General features: G+C 34.7%; 4 protein-coding genes across 7 annotated transcripts in view; 3 read left to right on the top strand and 1 right to left on the bottom strand.

Moving 5' to 3' along the window:
* Nucleotides 1–3929: 3929 nt before the first annotated feature.
* On the top strand, nt 3930–5879 carry LOC128166023 (uncharacterized). The gene is made up of 2 exons (XM_052830939.1): nt 3930–5410; nt 5829–5879. The coding sequence occupies exons 1-2, from the start codon at nt 3986–3988 to the stop codon at nt 5877–5879; spliced, it is 1476 nt and encodes a 491-aa protein (XP_052686899.1). The 5' UTR covers nt 3930–3985.
* A 3376-nt stretch (nt 5880–9255) lies between these two features.
* On the top strand, nt 9256–14818 carry LOC128167425 (uncharacterized). Of its 3 annotated transcripts, none has more exons than XM_052833143.1 (5): nt 9256–9497; nt 9602–9629; nt 12024–12299; nt 12746–12901; nt 13852–14818. In XM_052833143.1, the coding sequence occupies exons 2-5, from the start codon at nt 9614–9616 to the stop codon at nt 14070–14072; spliced, it is 669 nt and encodes a 222-aa protein (XP_052689103.1). In that variant the 5' UTR covers nt 9256–9497; nt 9602–9613; the 3' UTR covers nt 14073–14818. The 3 variants fall into 3 exon arrangements, with proteins under 3 accessions (XP_052689103.1, XP_052689102.1, XP_052689101.1); XM_052833142.1 differs by lacking the exon at nt 9256–9497 and adding an exon at nt 10928–11023 and having other exon boundaries at nt 9612–9629; XM_052833141.1 differs by lacking the exons at nt 9256–9497; nt 9602–9629 and adding an exon at nt 10806–11023.
* LOC128167423 (AP-4 complex subunit beta-1-like) lies at nt 14812–17389 on the bottom strand. 2 transcript variants are annotated; one of them, XM_052833138.1, is made up of 3 exons: nt 17341–17389; nt 17024–17137; nt 14812–16719 (listed from the first exon to the last, which is right to left on the bottom strand). In XM_052833138.1, exons 2-3 carry the CDS (start codon nt 17111–17113, stop codon nt 15187–15189), a joined length of 1623 nt encoding a protein of 540 aa, XP_052689098.1. In that variant the 5' UTR covers nt 17114–17137; nt 17341–17389; the 3' UTR covers nt 14812–15186. The 2 variants fall into 2 exon arrangements, with proteins under 2 accessions (XP_052689098.1, XP_052689099.1); XM_052833139.1 differs by having other exon boundaries at nt 17024–17117; nt 17341–17385.
* Nucleotides 17390–17554: 165 nt separating this feature from the next.
* Nucleotides 17555–19302, top strand: part of LOC128166022 (U3 small nucleolar RNA-associated protein 6 homolog) — a 57237-nt gene continuing 55489 nt past the window's right edge. The window contains exons 1-3 of the mRNA XM_052830938.1: nt 17555–17646; nt 18633–18717; nt 19126–19167. Coding sequence (XP_052686898.1) covers nt 17555–17646; nt 18633–18717; nt 19126–19167 — 219 coding nt within the window. The remainder of the gene's footprint in view (nt 17647–18632; nt 18718–19125; nt 19168–19302) is intronic.

The following is a 19302-nucleotide window of genomic DNA, read 5'->3' as shown; positions in this document are numbered from 1 at the left end:
GTTTATCTTGTTTAGCATGAACAATTAAATGCTGTGTCAGATATTATAATAATTATTTGTTAACAAAAACATGACTCGAGCATTGTTATTTCGTTAACAGAATAGCATTTTTCTTGTCATAAATTAAATGAGTTGCGTGGTATGTAACTACTAGTATGATAAATTTTTCGCTTGTAATTATAATATTATACTGGTATCAGTAATTACTGATATTCAGATATTGATAAACAATGAATAATACCTTTTAAAAAAACAGTAGCTACTAGCAACTAACAACATGAAGTGTTTGACCATTACACAAAATTATATTAATAGTATCAATTTTACTTTGATGTGAAAATTTGTAGAACATAAAGCTTAAGGATCATTTTCGAAAATTATCAGGAAACTCTCTTCTAAAATTTAATTGTTTAATTAAATTTTAGAAGAGAGTATCCTGATAATTTTCGAATCATACCATGCTCTAATTATATGCTTTTAAAGATGTTTGAAGAAATAATTTAGATATTCAAAGCTAGTAAATATGTGAACTCATAATAATACATATTTGCTACGTCTGTGTAGCCCTATAGGTGCCCAATTCATTTCTAATTTTAAAATTTCATCAATTTTTATTAATTGAATGTATATCAAAGATCCTAAACACCATGCAACCCAACAGCTAAGTGTAGTGTGACTTTTCTGGACTTTTCTAAATAAATAAATAAATATTTATTTTAAAAGAATTATGAAATTTTGATTACTTTTTAATTGACTATTTTCAATGCATAGACATTTTAAAAATTTTAATGCTTAGGTGATATGTATTTAAAAGATGAAATGCTTTCGTTTGTTATTTATGTGGTATATGAAAGTAACGACACTGCAAAAATATATATATATACTTGTGTACATAATCCGCGGGTTTTTTTTTCTCCAAATGCGAATTAAATGATTATGCATTGTATATATATATATATATATCTCCTGGTTTATAAAGCTATGCAAATAATTTTTTGTAGTTATATTAAATAATAAATGAAAATTGAAATGTAACTTTAGTGCATATTATTTTGTTAATAAAAATCTGAAAATAGGCTGACATAGCAAACTTTTTTGTCGTACGAAGTATGGTGTAGAAAATCTTAAGACAGGTGAATAGATATGTATTTTTTTTGGGGGGGTGGGGGGGGGGGGTTTGTTGGTTTTTCTTGGGGGGGGGGGGGTTTGTTTGTTTGTTTTTTGTTCTTGTTTTTTTGTTTTGTTTTGTTTTTTTGTACCAGAAGTGAAGAGGTACAAATGTAAACATTAAAACTCGTTTGATGTTTCATGGAATTTAATGCATGATATAAACACTGACCAGATAATAGCCTTTATGAATACCTGATAAGGCCTTAATTAAGCTTCTAAAATTTGGAATGAAATGACATTATCCAGTATAACGTTTAGGAACACATTTAATAAATTATACGTGTTTTTGAATGTAACGTCGCAAAATGCTCGTACATGTATATACTTTGGAACGCCTCAACTGCCTTTGTTTATAGGTTTCATTTAAACCGTGGCAATAAAATGCTTTCTTTGGTGATTCATTCGGGATATGAAGGTATCGACATTGCAAAAACAATACATAACCCGCGTTAATTTATGTATTGCTGCGGAATGTAAACAAGCTTTCAAGATGTATTCGGTAATTCTTTATGCTAACTTATTTAACTTTAATTTATTTCTTAATATCAGTTGATTATGTATTGCTGCAGTATTAATTTGTACATGGATGTTGTTTGTGTGAAAACCTTTTAAATTGCAAATAAAAGAATTACATATCAAATGTATTTTCTGATTTCAGAAAATGATTTTCAGATACATGTATCATGAATTCGAATTCTTGCTATTAAAAATTTTAAGCTGCTTTGATGTAAAAAAAAAACAAAACGATTCTCTGATATCAGAAATTCAAACTGATTTTTTTTTATATCATAAGATATATTTTCTGATATCAGAAAACTGAAAAAGTACCCCCTAGATTTGAACTGCAGTGTCCAATTTGTTTTTAAAAAGTGCGTTGTCTTCAAATTCATTGAATAATTTGATAATGTTTTTGATATACCTGTTCACATTCATTGGAAGCACTAACTGTACGCCTGCACAGTTTCCTTAGGGGAAAAGCCTACCAATTATTTTCCCATAGAACTCTATACAAACCTTAGGACCTCTCAGTACTTTACTATGACAACAGCAGCCCAATCTTTGGTATCATTTGAAACTTCATTTTAAGCACTTTCAGAAATTTCCAAAAAAAATACATGGTCCCGTGGCGTTTATAGGTCAAATTTGCACTTGTTTACAACTTACAGCGATCAGCAGTAAATGGCACCCTGCATAAAAAATTAACCCCCACTACTACAATCTCCTCTGGCATTTCTGTATTTTCTGCAATATTCCCTCATCCCATCATTTCTTTCAAACATTTATATTTTGGCTTTAAAATGAAAATAATTACATACCTGAATTCAGCCAATCGCCTGACGCCTATCCATTTATTCCGTGTTACAATGTTCTATAACTTTTTCTCTGATGTCAACATCCGGTGCATTGGTACTCTTATTCCTATACTTATATTGTTACCTACCTCAGAATTAGTCCATTTTACAATTTTTAAAGACTTTACACCTACCTGTGTATGTGTATGAAATTTGAGCCTCGGGACTTCAGTGTCACGGATTCTGTGACCATTTCAATGATGCCATCCAACTGCCAACATCGGTGTAATATGGAGTGATGAACTTTACAAACTCTGTTCCTATATGGATGAAAAAAGTGACTGTAATGAATAAAACAGTTTTCAAATGTCTTGTTTTTGTTTTATGATGTTAATAAAATGATATAAACTCAGGTTTGTGTCAATTTCTTCATAGGGGTGGATTCTACCCAGAATTTGAGAGTAGCCTCAGAAAATCAAAGAAATTTAGGAATTAATGTAAAAAATGGAGGTTTTTAATTTACCAATTAGCAAAATTTTTGATCTATATGAGAGGAAAATTATCCCTGACCCTAATGTAGCTAGTGATTCCTATCTGGACCTTCCTGCTGATTAAGCATGTTTGAGATGTATCACCACCCCCCAAATCTAATGCAGCTTCAAGAGATAGCAGGTGCCCCCATCATCTTTGTTTACAATTAACTTAGACAAGAGAAAGTCCATCATTGTTGAAAACGCATTAGAGTTCAGACACTGGAGCTTCACTCTACACAAAAATTAAGGGAGACTTTTGAAATCTAAGACTGAAAAAGGATTAATTTAGAGAAATGCCAAAATTCAAAAGGAGAAACAATTGTGGCTTTAAGGCAAGAAATGTACCCCACAATAAGGGGGGTAGCAAGTGAAAAGTTGCAAAATTCCCAAGGACAGTACAGGAGACTGCCTGAGGATATGGACCAAATGGTTCGAGACTGTCCGTCAGCCTCCGAACGAGAGGAAATGCTCCTCCGGCCCAACTGCTACCATCTCCTGAGGCCGAGGAGGCTTAGGGCAAAAGATCATGAAAGTTGCCTAGATGGAAATGAATCAGAGCAGTAAGTCAAATTTTCAGAAAACGAGTAAGACAGGAGATTTTTTTCCCCAATTTTCTTACATTTACCCCATTCAAATATCTGCTATATGGTTAATTATCCAAGAAAATGACCTTAAAAGGGTGGGGTTCATGTATTTAAAAATTACATGTAATTACATGTAGGTACATGAGAAGTCAAGTGTGATACATGCAGCTAAAGGGCATTTCAGTAAATTGAGACAAAAACAAGAAGCTTAGGTTGCCTAAAACTGAAATTACATCAATTTGAAATTGTACATGTCAAGCCTGTTAGTCTAAGGGAAGTAACTCTAATTACTGCTTGCATGCTCTGCATACTGGTGACTGTTTCAAGTAAACAAATCATTGTGACTTTACCTAGGCTGGCTGATCAAAATTCACATAGACTCCTCCACCTGGGAAAAACAGCTGAGATGTGGAATGAGGTTCTCCGACTTCACCAGCAGGAGACACCTAAATGCACTGGACTTCTGTCCTGGGACTTGGCGTCGGAAGAGAGGCGGGGACTTGGAAGCAGAATGGGGCTCCGCTGCACCAAGTGTACCTACTCGTCTAGGCGTTACAACCTGTATGAGGAGGTAGATACCAAATCCCCGGGTAGAAAGGCAGCTAAAATCAATTATGGTCTGCAAGTTGGGCTCAGTCAAACTCCTGTGGGTAATGATGGGATGCGGAAAATTCTTCTCTGTACTAATACTCCTCCTCCTGCTCGTAGGTCCCTACAAAAAGCTTCCAATAAAGTTTTGCCCTTGATCCAAAACATCAACGAGGCTGACATGAGTGACAGGTGTCGCCGGCTGGTAGATGTGAACACCCTGAGGGGAAATGAATCCCCACATGCCATCCCTGTACAATGCGATGGCATGTACAATAACCCCCTCTACTCGGGGGTGGGTGAGACACCCTTCCAGCCGGCGACACAAACTGTGTACTCATTTGCTGAGAATGTCACCTCAAAACACCAAATAATTAAAATGGTGACTAAAAATAAAATATGCTCAAAACATGGTCACTTACTTGATGAGGGCTCTCGTGACCATCAATGCACCCCCGGGGTCTGTGGGGCAAACCTTCCGATGCATCACACGATAGGGGATGAGTTCACGTGGGCCAGGGAGGGTATGGCGGAGCTACTCTGTGAAGATGGCCTGGAGGTAAGGGAAGTCACCACCGATCCAGACAGCTCTGCTGGTCGGGCTGCAGACTCCCTCTATAAGGATGGTCTGCTGGAAAATAAGCCATGTCACTATATTGACACTCGTCACCTGTCTGAGAGCATAAGAAAAGCAATCAAAAGAGACCAGAGACTCTTGGAGATCATGCCGAAAAGAACCAAGGCAGAAAAAACCAAACTTTTGCACAATTTTGCCCTTGATGCTGTTGACAGGTGTACAGCCGAGATAAATCAAGCGCATGCACTATATGCGGGTGACGCAGATAAAATAAAAAACAAGCTCTCTTACACCAAACATGCAGTGGTTAAGTGTTACACAGGGGATCATGCCTTATGCAAAAAACACTCATTAGTGTGCAAAGGGAGGGTTAATAATAACTGGGTACGCAAGAGTTCTTACCTAGGTCAAAATTTTTCGATACCGTCCTCCGACGAGAATGAAACAATGCTCCATGCTTGTTTCTCAAAGCGGTTGTCTCCAGCTGTCTTGGACAAGACAATCAAAAACAGTAATTCTCAGAAGGTCGAAAGCTTCAACAGAACTCTGCGACGATCACTGCCTCGCAATGTCACCTTCACAAGAAACTTTGCTGGCCGGGCTCACAGTGCTGCTCACTCCTGTAACAACGGTCCCGGCAGCTCCCTCCGAGGTCTCTGCGCAGGGGTTGGTGCTTCCATACCCTCTGGTGGCCAAGTGGACCAGACCCTAGATAAAATACAAACAGATTATGAGTTAAATAAATCATATCAAAAGTCTTTATCTTACAAAGCAAAAAGAGTAACAAAACGAAAAAAAATGTACAAACTTTATGAGAAACATCAGGAAGAAATTAAATATAAAAAAAACATGATGTTGACTGAATCTCGAGCCCGATCATGCAAAAAGACTCATACAGAACACAATTATTCCAAACCAGATCAATAATTCCATGATTATATTTTAAAAACATCAAATTACACTAAAATATGCATCTTGGATGGGGATGGTGTGCCCCACTGCATACCCCCTGCTGCATGCAATGGATCCTCTCCTGATTCGTGGCATGAGGCTCCAGTGAGAGGTGCATCGGGTTGACACACAGCTTCTCATGGCAGAGATGGCTGACCTCCAGGTTTCCACCTGGAAACTGTGACCTCGTCAGACGCATCTCCACCATAAGAGCCACCCGATGCACTCTCTCAACCTTGCTCCCCTCATCTGGCCATAAAACTCTTATATACCCATAACCATTTCTCCCAACCCCCCCTTTCCATAAGACACAACCCCCCAGACCCCCAACCCTTTCACTCTTTGCTTCTAATTTGTTTCTCAATTTGTTAAAAACGTCCTCCATCATGGATTCTGTAACTAAAAATAACTACTTTCTTCTTTAAAGTCACATGACATGTCAAAAACTGGGTCTCTATAGGGAAAAGCCTACCAATTATTTTCCCATAGAACTCTATACAAACCTTAGGACCTCTCAGTACTTTACTATGACAACAGCAGCCCAATCTTTGGTATCATTTGAAACTTCATTTTAAGCACTTTCAGAAATTTCCAAAAAAAATACATGGTCCCGTGGCGTTTATAGGTCAAATTTGCACTTGTTTACAACTTACAGCGATCAGCAGTAAATGGCACCCTGCATAAAAAATTAACCCCCACTACTACAATCTCCTCTGGCATTTCTGTATTTTCTGCAATATTCCCTCATCCCATCATTTCTTTCAAACATTTATATTTTGGCTTTAAAATGAAAATAATTACATACCTGAATTCAGCCAATCGCCTGACGCCTATCCATTTATTCCGTGTTACAATGTTCTATAACTTTTTCTCTGATGTCAACATCCGGTGCATTGGTACTCTTATTCCTTAGATCTTGGTGCGCTTCTTCAGGATCGAGTATGTTATTTCCCTTTATAGTGAACCGCAGATTAGAATGTACTGACCATTGTAGATTGGATAAATTGTCATAATGAACTCAAATTTACTATTGAATGTAATTTATAATTCCTCAAATACATCGATAGGCAACATATTTCTGGCGGGAAGATGATTGTGTCACAGAAGTCGATTTTCTGATATAAAAGATACAAATCATTTAATTTTTCTTATCAAGAAATCGATTTTTCTGGTTCTCAAAATTTAAGGAGGTTGGAAATACTAGTAATGTCAATCATCAAAAAACGTCTTGGTTTTAAAGATGGGGACACAAGATGTTAATTTATTTTATTTGTGACCTATGCCACATGCCATATTTTTTTTTTTTTTTTTAGAAATATAGGGTCCAAAACAGATATGATAATTTTCCTAAAAATGTTTGCTTAAATTTGGCATGGAAAGTGATTATTTGAAGAAATCAAACAAATATTTATAGTTTGAAGTATTATTTAGTTACGATTTCAATACAGTATAAAGAATGACACTTTTAGTAACTATAACAGTAATATCCAAGTCAAAATTAAAAAAAAAAAACTTGCTTTACTGATGGCTTCAAATGCCAGTATATATTGAATTCAACCGTAAATGTAAAGAATGTTGAACAATTTTGGATTAATCAAATTATAACGCAAATTAAAAAAATAATAGTAATGCCAACATTCCAAAACGTTGCATACAAATAGACATACATTTAACGTCTCGTATAAAAGTAAAAAAATGTAGGGGTTTTATCTAAAAAAAAAAATGAAATATGACATTAAATAAGCTAATTTAAGGCAAAAATTGGAATTAACTTTTTCTCGACTTCTATGCAATATAAGCTAAATGTGCAAAAATACATCGATAGAAATGTAAAAATATTGTTCAAAAATGTTTTATAGAACAACATGAATATATCGTAATACAAAAATTATCTGTAAGTTTAGTTCGTGCTGAAAATTAGGAGGCTAAAGTACCAGTAGTCTAAAACTATTGAATTATGAAAATTGTTCATTTTTCTCTTGAAAACATTCCGCCACAAAATAATGTCCCTTACTAAACTCTGTAAATATATACGAAAGACGAATAGAGCCACATGAAAAATATTTTCATCTCGTAATTACGAGAAAAGATCTCGTTATTACGAGTTAATTATCTCGTACGTAATTACTAGAAAAGATCTCGTTATTACGAATTAATTATCTCGTTATGATGAGAAAAGATCTCGTTATTACGAGTTAATTATCTCGTAATTACGAGAAAAAAATTATATTAAATAATGCGTCTCCAAAAAGACCTTCTAGTCGACTTGATCAACCTTTCAGTCCATCTTTTTCTTTCTAGAAACGTTGATTTAATTTTGATTAATTTTTATATAACAACGATCATTATCCATTAATTTCTACAAAAAATGATCGGAATAGCAATTTATGTTATATGAAAAAAATGGAAAAAGTTCTCAATTTATATATAATAATCCCACTCCGAAGTAAATACCAGGTAGTCCTGTAGTCGTAAAAACACAATTCTGTTAGTTACAGATGGCTTTAATGACTACTAGTATTAGTTTCAATTATGGATATATTGGATTTACCTGAATTGTGTTTTATATGTTCATACACAACCTACATGTATTTTGAAAATAATTGATTTTGTATATTAACATTTTGGAGTCTGAAAACAAATTACATGCATCCTTCTTATTAATAAACAGTTCAATGAATCTATTAATCAATCTGCTTTGCTACTTCTTCTGAAATTTATTTAAAACTGCTTGGTCCAATTTTATATCAAATTATGTGTGTGCTTTTAAACGATGATTATGCTATGGATGTGTATAATAATAAACATTGCAGTAGTTCATACACTTTACATAAAGGGATAAGAACAATGAAATGCGCCATTTCAAATAGATCTTTTCTCGTAATACGAGATAATTATCTCGTATTAACGAGATCTTTTCTCGTAATTACGAGATAATTTACTCGTATAACGAGATCTTTTCTCGTAACTACGAGATATTTTCTGGTAACTAGAAGATAATTAACTCATAATAACGAGATCTTTTCTCGTAACTTCGAGATCTTGTCTCGTAAATGCGAGATAATTATCTCGTGATAATAAATAAATAAATAAATAAATGAAAAAGGGAAGTTGGGTAATCTTGAAAATCCTTATCGTAATTCAATTTTGTATTAATAAATTCAAAGAAAAATGTTTTCTGCGAGAGGAAGTGGTGTTCCCCCTACCCACCCATTGCTGCTTCGTGTCTGAAAAATTCATATATATCTTCAGGTCTGAAATTTGTTTCGGAGATGCTTGTTAAGAATGATAAGGTAGCCTCAACAATTTTATTTTTTATCATTATGGCCTGTTCGGTATATATTACATGTATCTACAATGGTCAGCACTGCTTTGTCTGCGGTTTGCTGCATGTTATCTGAACGGAGTCGATCCTGAAGAACAAAAAGAAGCAATGTTATTATAGCTGAGAGAGAGAGAGAGAGAGAGAGAGAGAGAGAGAGAGAGAGAGAGAGAGAAAAATGTGACAGGAAGTCCGACGTCTGTTCCAGATCCTGATCTGTATCGAACCGTTCGAACTTTGGCTTTGTTTGTGAGTACGTCGCGTACATAAAGAGAGGAGAGCAGATCGAAGTTAGTTAAGGGAGGGAGACTCAGAGGGCACCAGCTTGTTACAGGACATTTATAAGCAATCCGTACTCTCGGTAAATATTATATAGTCTAACTCTTCGACTGGATCCGCTCCTCTGTAAACCGCGGGAATACACAGGATTCTTGCACACTGAGCATCCGTGTCTTGAGCAGCGAGAACCCGGAGTCACAGGTCTGTATATTCTACATGTTGATCTCTGTAAACTATTCGTTATCGTTACGATATTAGTTGTTTAAGCATTTACGGTTTAATAAATTACTGTGTTTATTTCAAAGGTGGAATAATTGATGGACAGGGATCGGGGTGAGTTGTTGTGGATCAATCAGCGTCCTTGTTTCTGTGTTGTGTTATAACTGTACGGCAGTAGAGTTCTGACAATGACTGATGACGTAGTACGTACTGTATCTAGACATTGTTGATGGAATTATTAACCATCGCTTGAGACGAACTAACGAATTCCCAGTTTCCAGGAAATGTCAGGGAAATTATTGGTTTATCACTATATGACATAGATAGAATTAATTATTTATTGAAGTTGGGGTGGGATGGGGGCTGGTAATAAAAGGGGGTGTGGACTGCTAATGAAGATGCCAAGAGCTAAAAATACACGGGGATCTAATTCCCCACTACTCTTAATCTCAACCCCTATAAAACCATTTATATTAGCACATGATATATTGTTACATTTATCATGTTTCTATCCAACAATAAACATGATAAAGATATTGTTTAAAAAATGCTTACTAGGGAGAAAAAAGAGGAAAATATTATAGAAATATTAGTGTGAATAACTGATTTTTGTATGCAATGTAATAATGATTAACACAGTAAGTATTTAAAATTATAATCTTATCAGTTCCTACACATTTAAAAAAAAGTGTCAGATCTTTATGCACTTGGACAAAACAGTAGTCAAATTAAAAATTAAAGAGTTTTCTCCAGAAAGAGAAAAATTGCTGTATCTGATTATTGTTGTGTATATAGTGAAGTTTTTTTTATCACAATGTATTAACGATAGGATCCTTTATAGGCATGATATAAAATGACATACTAACATCAATGAAATGTAAAAAAAAAAAAAAATAATGTTATTCAAGTTATTTGATGATTTAAACATATGTATAAGGGTAATACTCAAAGCAGGTTCTTTATAAATGTTCAAGGTGTTAGGATATCCAACTTTTTAATTCTAAACTCTCTCTCTCTCTCTCTCTCTCTCTCTCTCTCTCTCTCTCCATAGCTTTGATGCATCTTTATCACTCCTTGTTAGACTATCAGTGGAAACATCTAATCAGTTCTTTCATTAACCGAGTATAAAGACATTTCAATAAACTCCTGTATGAATGATAGATGCATAAATCTATTTTTATCTGATCAAATATGCATGAAGTCAAATACCTGAATTGGAAATATGTCAAATGGGAAAAATGGATGACTTTATCTATTTAAATCTTGTCTCCGTCTGTTTCAGCGAGATCAATTTAAGACGGACGGGTTTACGCCAATTGGCATTTCCTTGCATGTTACCTGTAATCCCTGGGTCTGTCATGCATGAGCGACTCTGACCTGTAGATTTATTATGCTGTGTAACTTGTCATTAGGTAGAGAGACAGTCTTTCCTCTGGTGTAAACAAACGTTTAATGAAGCCTTAGTGACACAAAGATGTCCAAGGGACGGTTAGACCACTCAAGATCAGGTATGTCTGAAATTGTCTTATAGCTTCACTGTTATGATGAAAATGAAAATAAAACAGGTCATCAGCACTCGGTCAACGAGCTACATGTATGAATGAAATTTCCTTCTCATATTTCATTAATATGAGTTGTGATATTTTAATATATTCAGTAACTATAGGGCTGTTTAATTGTTGACCTCAATTTGAAACTGTTATGAATAATATTGTTGATGCCATGCCCTGTGGGTTAAATTTAATCAACAACTATTAAGACTAGCCAACTCAGAATAAAATTTATATCATTGTTGTTTTGCAAGTTATTTAAACTAGACTTTCAAATTCTTATTCATTATTGTGTTTTTAGACAATATCTCATTAATATATCAATTCTATAAATACCACAATGAAACCGAAACTACTAACCACCTGTCCATTTAAAACCTACCAGTACATGTATATGTGTGTTCTAAATTAGGCCACTGTGTAGGCATGCTTTTAGGGGATACAATACAGCATTGAAGTTGCATCAAATTCTACCGTATAAATATTTGGTCAGTATTATACAAGTATCAATGTATGGGTATGGCACCAACACAAGTGCATGGAGTTAGGACCCAATATTATCCTGTTTTATGGGTAGTGCAACAGTTTAGAGTAAAATTATCTTTTGGGTGTTGTATATGACAGAAGTTAGGCCACAATAATGTTGTATATGACAGACGTTAGGCCACTATAAATCTGAACACTGTTCATAATAGCTGATGTACCGCTTAAAACCGGAGAGGATTGCCGATTTACTCTTAGTTTGTCATTCAGGTATTATCCTAACTCATGCATGAATCATTGCTTTCAGGTGCCTTGATTTTGATTAATTAAGTTATTTTTCACTATTAAATAGTTCAGGAAATTCAAAATCCTGCATAGGCCACAGATCCGGTACAGATCTAATACACAATTTTATGCACAAAAATTACAGAGTTCATGTGGTTGTATGCATGACCTACATGTAATCTTATTTCAGTAAACATTCCACCTTTGCCCAAGACGAAGGATCAACTTAAGGAGAAAAACAGGAAGCTACGCAAAGAACTAGACACCCTTCGTCGTCAGTATCGAGAGAATGTGTGGAGCGTGATAGAGAATCTCAAAAGACATTACGATGAAACAAAACATGACCTGACGCCTAGCTACGAAACATTGAAACGTCTGATCAAAATATCAACCAGTGATGAGGTTCTTGAGGGATGCAGAGTCCCCGAACACAAACACTCCGTACAGAACAAGGGAATAGACCACTGTACGTTTAATTGTGGTATTTGAACACAGATAGTTTTTTGATCAAGTGGGATTAGTTAGGAGATGATGGTGATATAATTTAGCCATTGTTTTTTGTGGTTCATGTATTCCCAGATGACAAAGAGATTTAAGATCATAGTGTTATTTTCCCTTATTTACTGAAGTTGTTGGTAAAAACAGTTTGTTCTTCACACAAAAATCAGAATTATGCACTAGAATACATTAATTTCAGTGAAAATCAATGCAATAAGGAACTTATTACTTAGGCTAATTTTTTAAGACTGCTTTTTTTTTCTACTCTGAAGTTTATTAATTTCCCCATTAACATTTATTGCATACTTTGTTAGAAAAAAAAATTTCTTTATTTTCACAGGTATCTGAAGCTTAAAAATCTTATATATCACTGAATATGATTACCGGTAATCTGACCTCGTTGTTTCTCTGTAGCTTTTAACCATCATTCCACAACCTGTATGGAGACTCACCTTCAAAACGCAGTGGCTTCTCGCTACGAACCGCGTAAAGGAACAGGAGGCCTCCTACAGTCATGTCGAGAGTTTTCCGGGCGGGGGGATAATCATGCAGTTCAACAAAGGAGGAGAGGTAAATGGACCATGACCTTGAAGGTTCAAAGCCATTCACTGAGGCTGTCATCATGATCAAGTTTGAAACATTTAATATAATAATATTTTAAAGCCTTGCTAGTATTTTTTGTAAAACATATGATACATTATGTGTGTACCTACAAGAAAAAATCAAAGTACTGAAGTACTGACGGGAGTTGATTTTATTGATTATCATTTATTTTAAAGTCAACTTATCTTGCTTGGCAATTAGTTTCTAGTCTGTATTTAAATTACGCACTTTTTTTATAAATATGAAATTTCAGACTTTTCCGACAAGAATTTCGAGAAACCCCATATGAATCAAGTGTAATATTTAAAGATAGATTACAACTATGTATAAGTACCATGATCGAAACAATTCTGAAAATGGTATGGATCCAAGCACTATTGATATCGAACTCTAGTCCCGTTTAACCAGACGCTCGGCATTTTGCGTTAATCTCCGACAAGCAAGAGAGCCTCTCTGATTGTCGGAGATTTACGAAGACAGCCAAGCGTTTGGTTGAACGAGACTATATTTAGCCCTGGCGTAGGAATACATGAAACTACGAAAATATCTAAATTGTTTGTATATAATTTTATATAATTGTTTATGTAAATTCTGACTATTTTTAAAGAGTTTATAGATAATTTTTCTTGAAAAACAATGCTTTAGCATACATTACATCAAATTTATCAATTATTTTAAGGAACTAAGTCTTGTCAGCGGAGATGATTTGTGCTTAGGTCCAAACACTGTTTCACTTTCGGTTTGCCAGAGTAACTGCATAGGAGAGTTGATTAAATTCAACTCCCAAAAATGAACGTCTGAAGAAAAAAAAATTTGATCACAAACAAAACTTTTTTGGTTGACTATTGATTTAAAAAAAAATTGGTCTTTTTATTACTTTGATAAGAAATGATCAACTATTTACTGTTTTTTTCCAGAGGTCACAGACATGCACAAGTCAGAGATAGCTGAAGAAATTGATGAACTTAAACACCACATACAGTGTTATGACAGCAAATTCTTACGGGCACACAACAGACTGAATAAACTACGGCAGGAATATTCAGCATCCAAGCAGTATCTGCCTCCCAAGCGATACCGGCTGCTGAAGGAAATGATCGAGACCGTGGTGGAAGACAGTAAACTCAAGCCTGACTGATCAATTCATGGTTAATTTAAAGTTTTGTACCGATATGATGAACTATATATATTTTGAATGCACGTGTTTGGAATTCAAAAGATGCAGTTTTTTCTGTAGTTATTGTAAAAAAATACATATATTTTTATCAGTGTATATAAAAAAAATTCAATCATATTTAAACCACAAGATATTTTGAGTCTCTGGTCACTATTTTTGGGTTTTTTTTAAATTACATGATATTGAAGGATAATTTGCATATGCATGTATCAAGTTTTATATATACTAAAATTAATTAATTGCTAGGGCTGGGACGATACTGTACTGAGCCGATTCGGTACATATCACGATACATGAGATGCGATACGATACATATCACGATACATTGTAATTAAATGAAAACATGAATAAAAGTTTAAAATTTATTCAACCTGCCGATGTATTACCGCATGTCCAAAGTTATTTTGTTATATTCATAATGAGCGTTGCACAATTAACAAATTACTTTAGTCTTGTGTACACTAGTTTTTCATAAACAAGTACTCCAAAAGTTTTCCACACTCCATATTTAGCTTCCTAACAGTTTTGACAACTTTACGAGGTTTTCCGCCATCTTTGTACTTTCATATTAGGCGCGCGGACTGAAAATAGCCGATATAGGAAGCTCGGATATTTTTGAAAAATAAAAAAAATTCGGTAAGGTATCCTTGTATTAATGGTAAATGTATCGATCCAAATATCGTCAAAATAAATACCGCGATGCATCGGTGGATTGTCCCATCCCTTTTAATTGCATACGTAATTTTTAAGGGGACTTAATTATCATTTTTATTGCAGTTTGATATTTGATGTGCTTTATTTTTTTCAAATTATTAAGCTTTATTTTTAATTATAATTTTTTTAGACATAGAAGTAAACGTTAAATACTGATGTTTTAAATACTTGATGCGGCCTTCAGTTTTTACTTTATTGAATCTCAAAATTTTACATATCGTGCTGTTTTATTTTGTTATATATGCTACTGCTGTTATTGAAATAAATGATTAAAATACTTTTGATAGATTTATTACAAATATATTTTCTTCAATAAATATTGCTATATCAACTCAATACACAGGATTACACTAGAGATGGGCTATAACTCTTGTAGTTCTTGCATTTCTATGGATGTGATTATTTTTGTGTGTTCCACGTCATGATTCAGGAGCCTGTAGTATAACAGAGCTTGGCTCTGCACTGATTTATCTGCATCCTGAATACACAACTCCAAAACCTGTCCAAGAATTCCCTGCATGGCAGCAGGATGATGGAAAAACACATGCACACAGGTCATTAAAAGCTGATATTTTATCACAGAATTTGTTTCATTTGGAAAGTTCTCCACATACTCCTCTATTATATACGGACTGTCCTCCAACAAGTTTCCATACTGAGAAAGAACAGACAAAAAAGCCAGTTGTCCCTCTGTGTCTGTCAATTTCTGATGCTTGGAAGCTATTTTTGCAATAATTTCTGATCCACCCTTTATTTCATTCAAGTTCAAGCTTCTCACAACTCGAAAAATATTTGATAAGGTATGGGGGTTTTCCGAGTCAATTAGCTGCTTCAGTTTCTTTATAACTATGGGTGCAGTGGATGCATCACACTTGAAGACCACAGTGACTGCTTTCAGAGCCCAGAGGGAAATTTCTCTGGAAGAGCTAGATGTATGAAGAAATATTTCACTCAGAATTTCTTTAGCATGAGATGGCATGGTCAAATGGGGTAACATATTTAACTTAAGTTTCTTTAAATACAGAGGGTCGCTTTCTTTGCAGAAGAAGATGGAATAATGGGGTTGCAATTCTGCCTTAATTTCTTCCCTGTAAGAATTCAGGTGATCCAAGATATGAAACACTAGTTCAGGATTCCCTTGAGGAATGGCAGCAACAATATTTTTAATGTACCTTTTAAAAACTTGTGGCCGTAAATGGGGCAGGGATGAAATGAGACTCAGAAACAGCTGCAGACATGCGGTAGTGACTGCAGTGTTCTGACTGACAAGAAACGCGTCCAGGATATTCAGCATGTTAAACGTGTCGTCCTGTGTTTTGGGTTTGTACTTCTGTAGGATATTCAGGATGTAACACTGACCCCAGGGAGTCATGTCCTTTAGGTTGTTCAGGAGGTGGTTCGCAATGTTCTTGTTAATAACAATCCCTCCCTCCTTGCTGAGAATTTCTTCAAGAGCCATCATAGAATTGACAACAACGATGGGATCAGAGTCCCTTAGCATGTTGTACAGCTGATTGACAAGTGTTCCGTCGTTATACAGGTCCACATTCTGCTGGTAGACTCGAGCACAGCAACGTGCGGCCACTCTCCGCACATAAACACTCTTGTCTGAAAGACCCTGGTTGATGCCTCGTAAACAATACTCGACAAAAGTCTCGTGGTTGAGTGAGGTCAAGGTCTTCAAGGCAAGGCCCCTAATAAGTGGGTTACTATCGGAACATTCTTGCATTAGTGTGTTCACAGCAAGCAAAGATAACTCTGGATTCTTGCTGGCATACATTGCTGTACAATGGTAAACTGCCTTTTTAGTTACTAAATCTGGGTGTGCTAACAGTTTCAGCATCCCTGGCAACAGCCTGGCACAGTCTATTCCATTAACATGCAGTCTCATAACCTGTAAAATGTTACTTTTATTTCAGTTATTGAACATAAATCAATGATCACACATAAACATTGTCAATGGATAAAATAAATGATCTCTTATTGCACTGCTGATTTTACAGTTTACCTACACAATCATGCAATTTCAAATGTTTTAATTTAAAAAATGGATTCTTATAATCCCTTTCACTGCCTTGATGGCTTCAATTTCATAGATATGCTATAATCTGGTTACATAAATTAATATTATTTTCATTACATTAAAAGTAATTATAAAATTGCTTAGGCTACGGAGAGAGGTTTTACAAACCACATACCTGAGATAACGCAGCTCTACAGATCTCTGGATTAGTATGGACAGAGAGGGGTTCAAACTGTGCAGCAACATTGTCAAGTTCTGATGCCATATTGCTATCAAATCAGATTAGATCCTTCAAAATGAGCATAGGTGCAATTGATTTTAAAATAACACCTACAAATAGTCTTAATGGTTATGATAGATTTTAATGACCTATATACCACTTTAGCTGGGTTTTTTTGTGGATATTTCCAATGCTAACATGGTAAAGGCAATATCTTGGTGATAATTAAGCGGATATTTATCAGAGAGTTGAAAAGGATAAAGTATACTTACTTCTAGAAATATCATTAATATGAAATGTCAACAAACTGAAACGAGAAATGGATATGGAAAGCTAAATACAGAACTAAATATATTTTTTTCCGGAATAAATTGGAAATCTTTTGCATGGAAGGGGAGAATATATAAACTTCCGATTAATGTTTTGAGAAAAGAAGGCGCACGTGTGAATTTGTTTACATTGACAGTGACCGTCTAAACTCCAGTCATGGCCGAGTTTGTCCAGCAGAGTATCGAGGAAATGCTCCCTGAGCTGGAGCAGATGGAAAGGATCGAATTATTTACGAAAGCAGAGACGAAGTAAGGAAGGGGGGGGGGGGGGTGTACTGCAGTCTGTCAGAACTGTAAACACACTTACATGTATGCAACTGTATGCGTCCTCTGATGATCAAATGATCATGGTACAGTGCACTCTATCAAAACGAAAATTTGTAATTTGTACACAACGAGTTTGTTTTTGTGTTTTAAATATTTAAATCTCTCTCTCTCTCTCTCTCTCTCTCTCTCTCTCTCTCTCTCTCTCTCTCTCTCTCTCTCTCTCTCTCTCTGTGTTATAGTCTGTCCCTAATATTTTTGATAAAAATACACTTCCAAGATATCTTCATTACACATTATCATTTTTTACCTAAAAAAAATCTCCGGATCGAAAACAGATTTCTTACGGAGATATAATGGGGAATGTTTTTTCTATTTGGAAGTACTCGGGCAACCTCGCTCAATTTTTCAACGTTATCATCCAGGCTTACTGCAATAATTAATCCCCCTATACATCACATTTTTTATAGCTGTGTATTAAACTGTTAAAACCAGATAATTAAGCTAACGGGAGCGTTTCAACTGAGAGATCTTGAAAATTTTTCATATTCTTTTATGAACATCGTTTGAACCCAGAGGTATTTAAAATTATTGAGTAATTAAGCAACACATGAATCAAGGATATCTTTTGACAGAATATAGAACATGATCACCAACTCCCTATTGACACCATTAATGACACAATTTTTTTTTTAAAAGATGTAATTTTTATATTTGTTATAGTGTTTGACCTCAATGTCATCTCGGCTTTCTACTCCCTGTTTCTAACATATTTTTCACATTCAAAAGCTTTAGAAAACAGTAGGAATAAATCACAGAGAGTCATGCATTTTTAACACAAAAATTATATATTAAAACAAAGTTTTTTCCTTATATTTTTAAATTTTAGATTTACCAAAACTGTGAAAAAGGTATTTTGCTTGTGGATGTAGTTCTATTTGAAATTGTACAATTGTTTAAAATGTTTGCAGTCAAATACTGAAAAAGAGAAAAGCACTGGAGTACAGAATGAGGAGAAGAACGAAGTATAAAGAGGACTACATGCAGTATATTGAGGTATCTTACTTTGATAAACTTCCTGGTAATTTGAATAAAAGTTCCTATGTGTCTGTCTCATTATCAGTTTATCTTACGTTCTGGAACAAGAGAAATGTTTCTTGCAGCTTTACTTGGTAGGCATACACTTATTAAGAATATATAGTATTGACACTGATGTTTCAATTTATGAATACATTCTGTAGTGATTCATGCCTTTGTACTTGCATATATTCTTGATCAACCAGAGTACTTTTCTGGATAAAAAGTGAACAAAAACCACCCAGTATATTTCCTGCTGTGAAAAGTGCAATAACATGAAAAAGCATACTGTATTACCAACCTTCAATATTCTTTTGATTTGTATGGTTGTTTTGTAATAAAATTAGAAGTTGAAGGTAATAGTAAACTTTGATTTCTATATTTCAGTATGAAAAGGGTGCTCTGGACTTGATAAAGAAAAGGAGAAAGGTATATATATCGGTATTTATCTTATTTTAATGAAGCATGATGCTTAATATGTTTATTTATCTAAATTTGCATTATCAGATGAACATACACACTAGTAAACTCATGTTATAAAAAAAGGATATACCTGTATGTAAA

This window comes from Crassostrea angulata, chromosome 10 (assembly GCF_025612915.1).
Source record: "Crassostrea angulata isolate pt1a10 chromosome 10, ASM2561291v2, whole genome shotgun sequence".
Classification (NCBI taxonomy): domain Eukaryota; kingdom Metazoa; phylum Mollusca; class Bivalvia; order Ostreida; family Ostreidae; genus Magallana; species Magallana angulata.
This window is presented reverse-complemented; position numbering and strand designations above follow the sequence as displayed.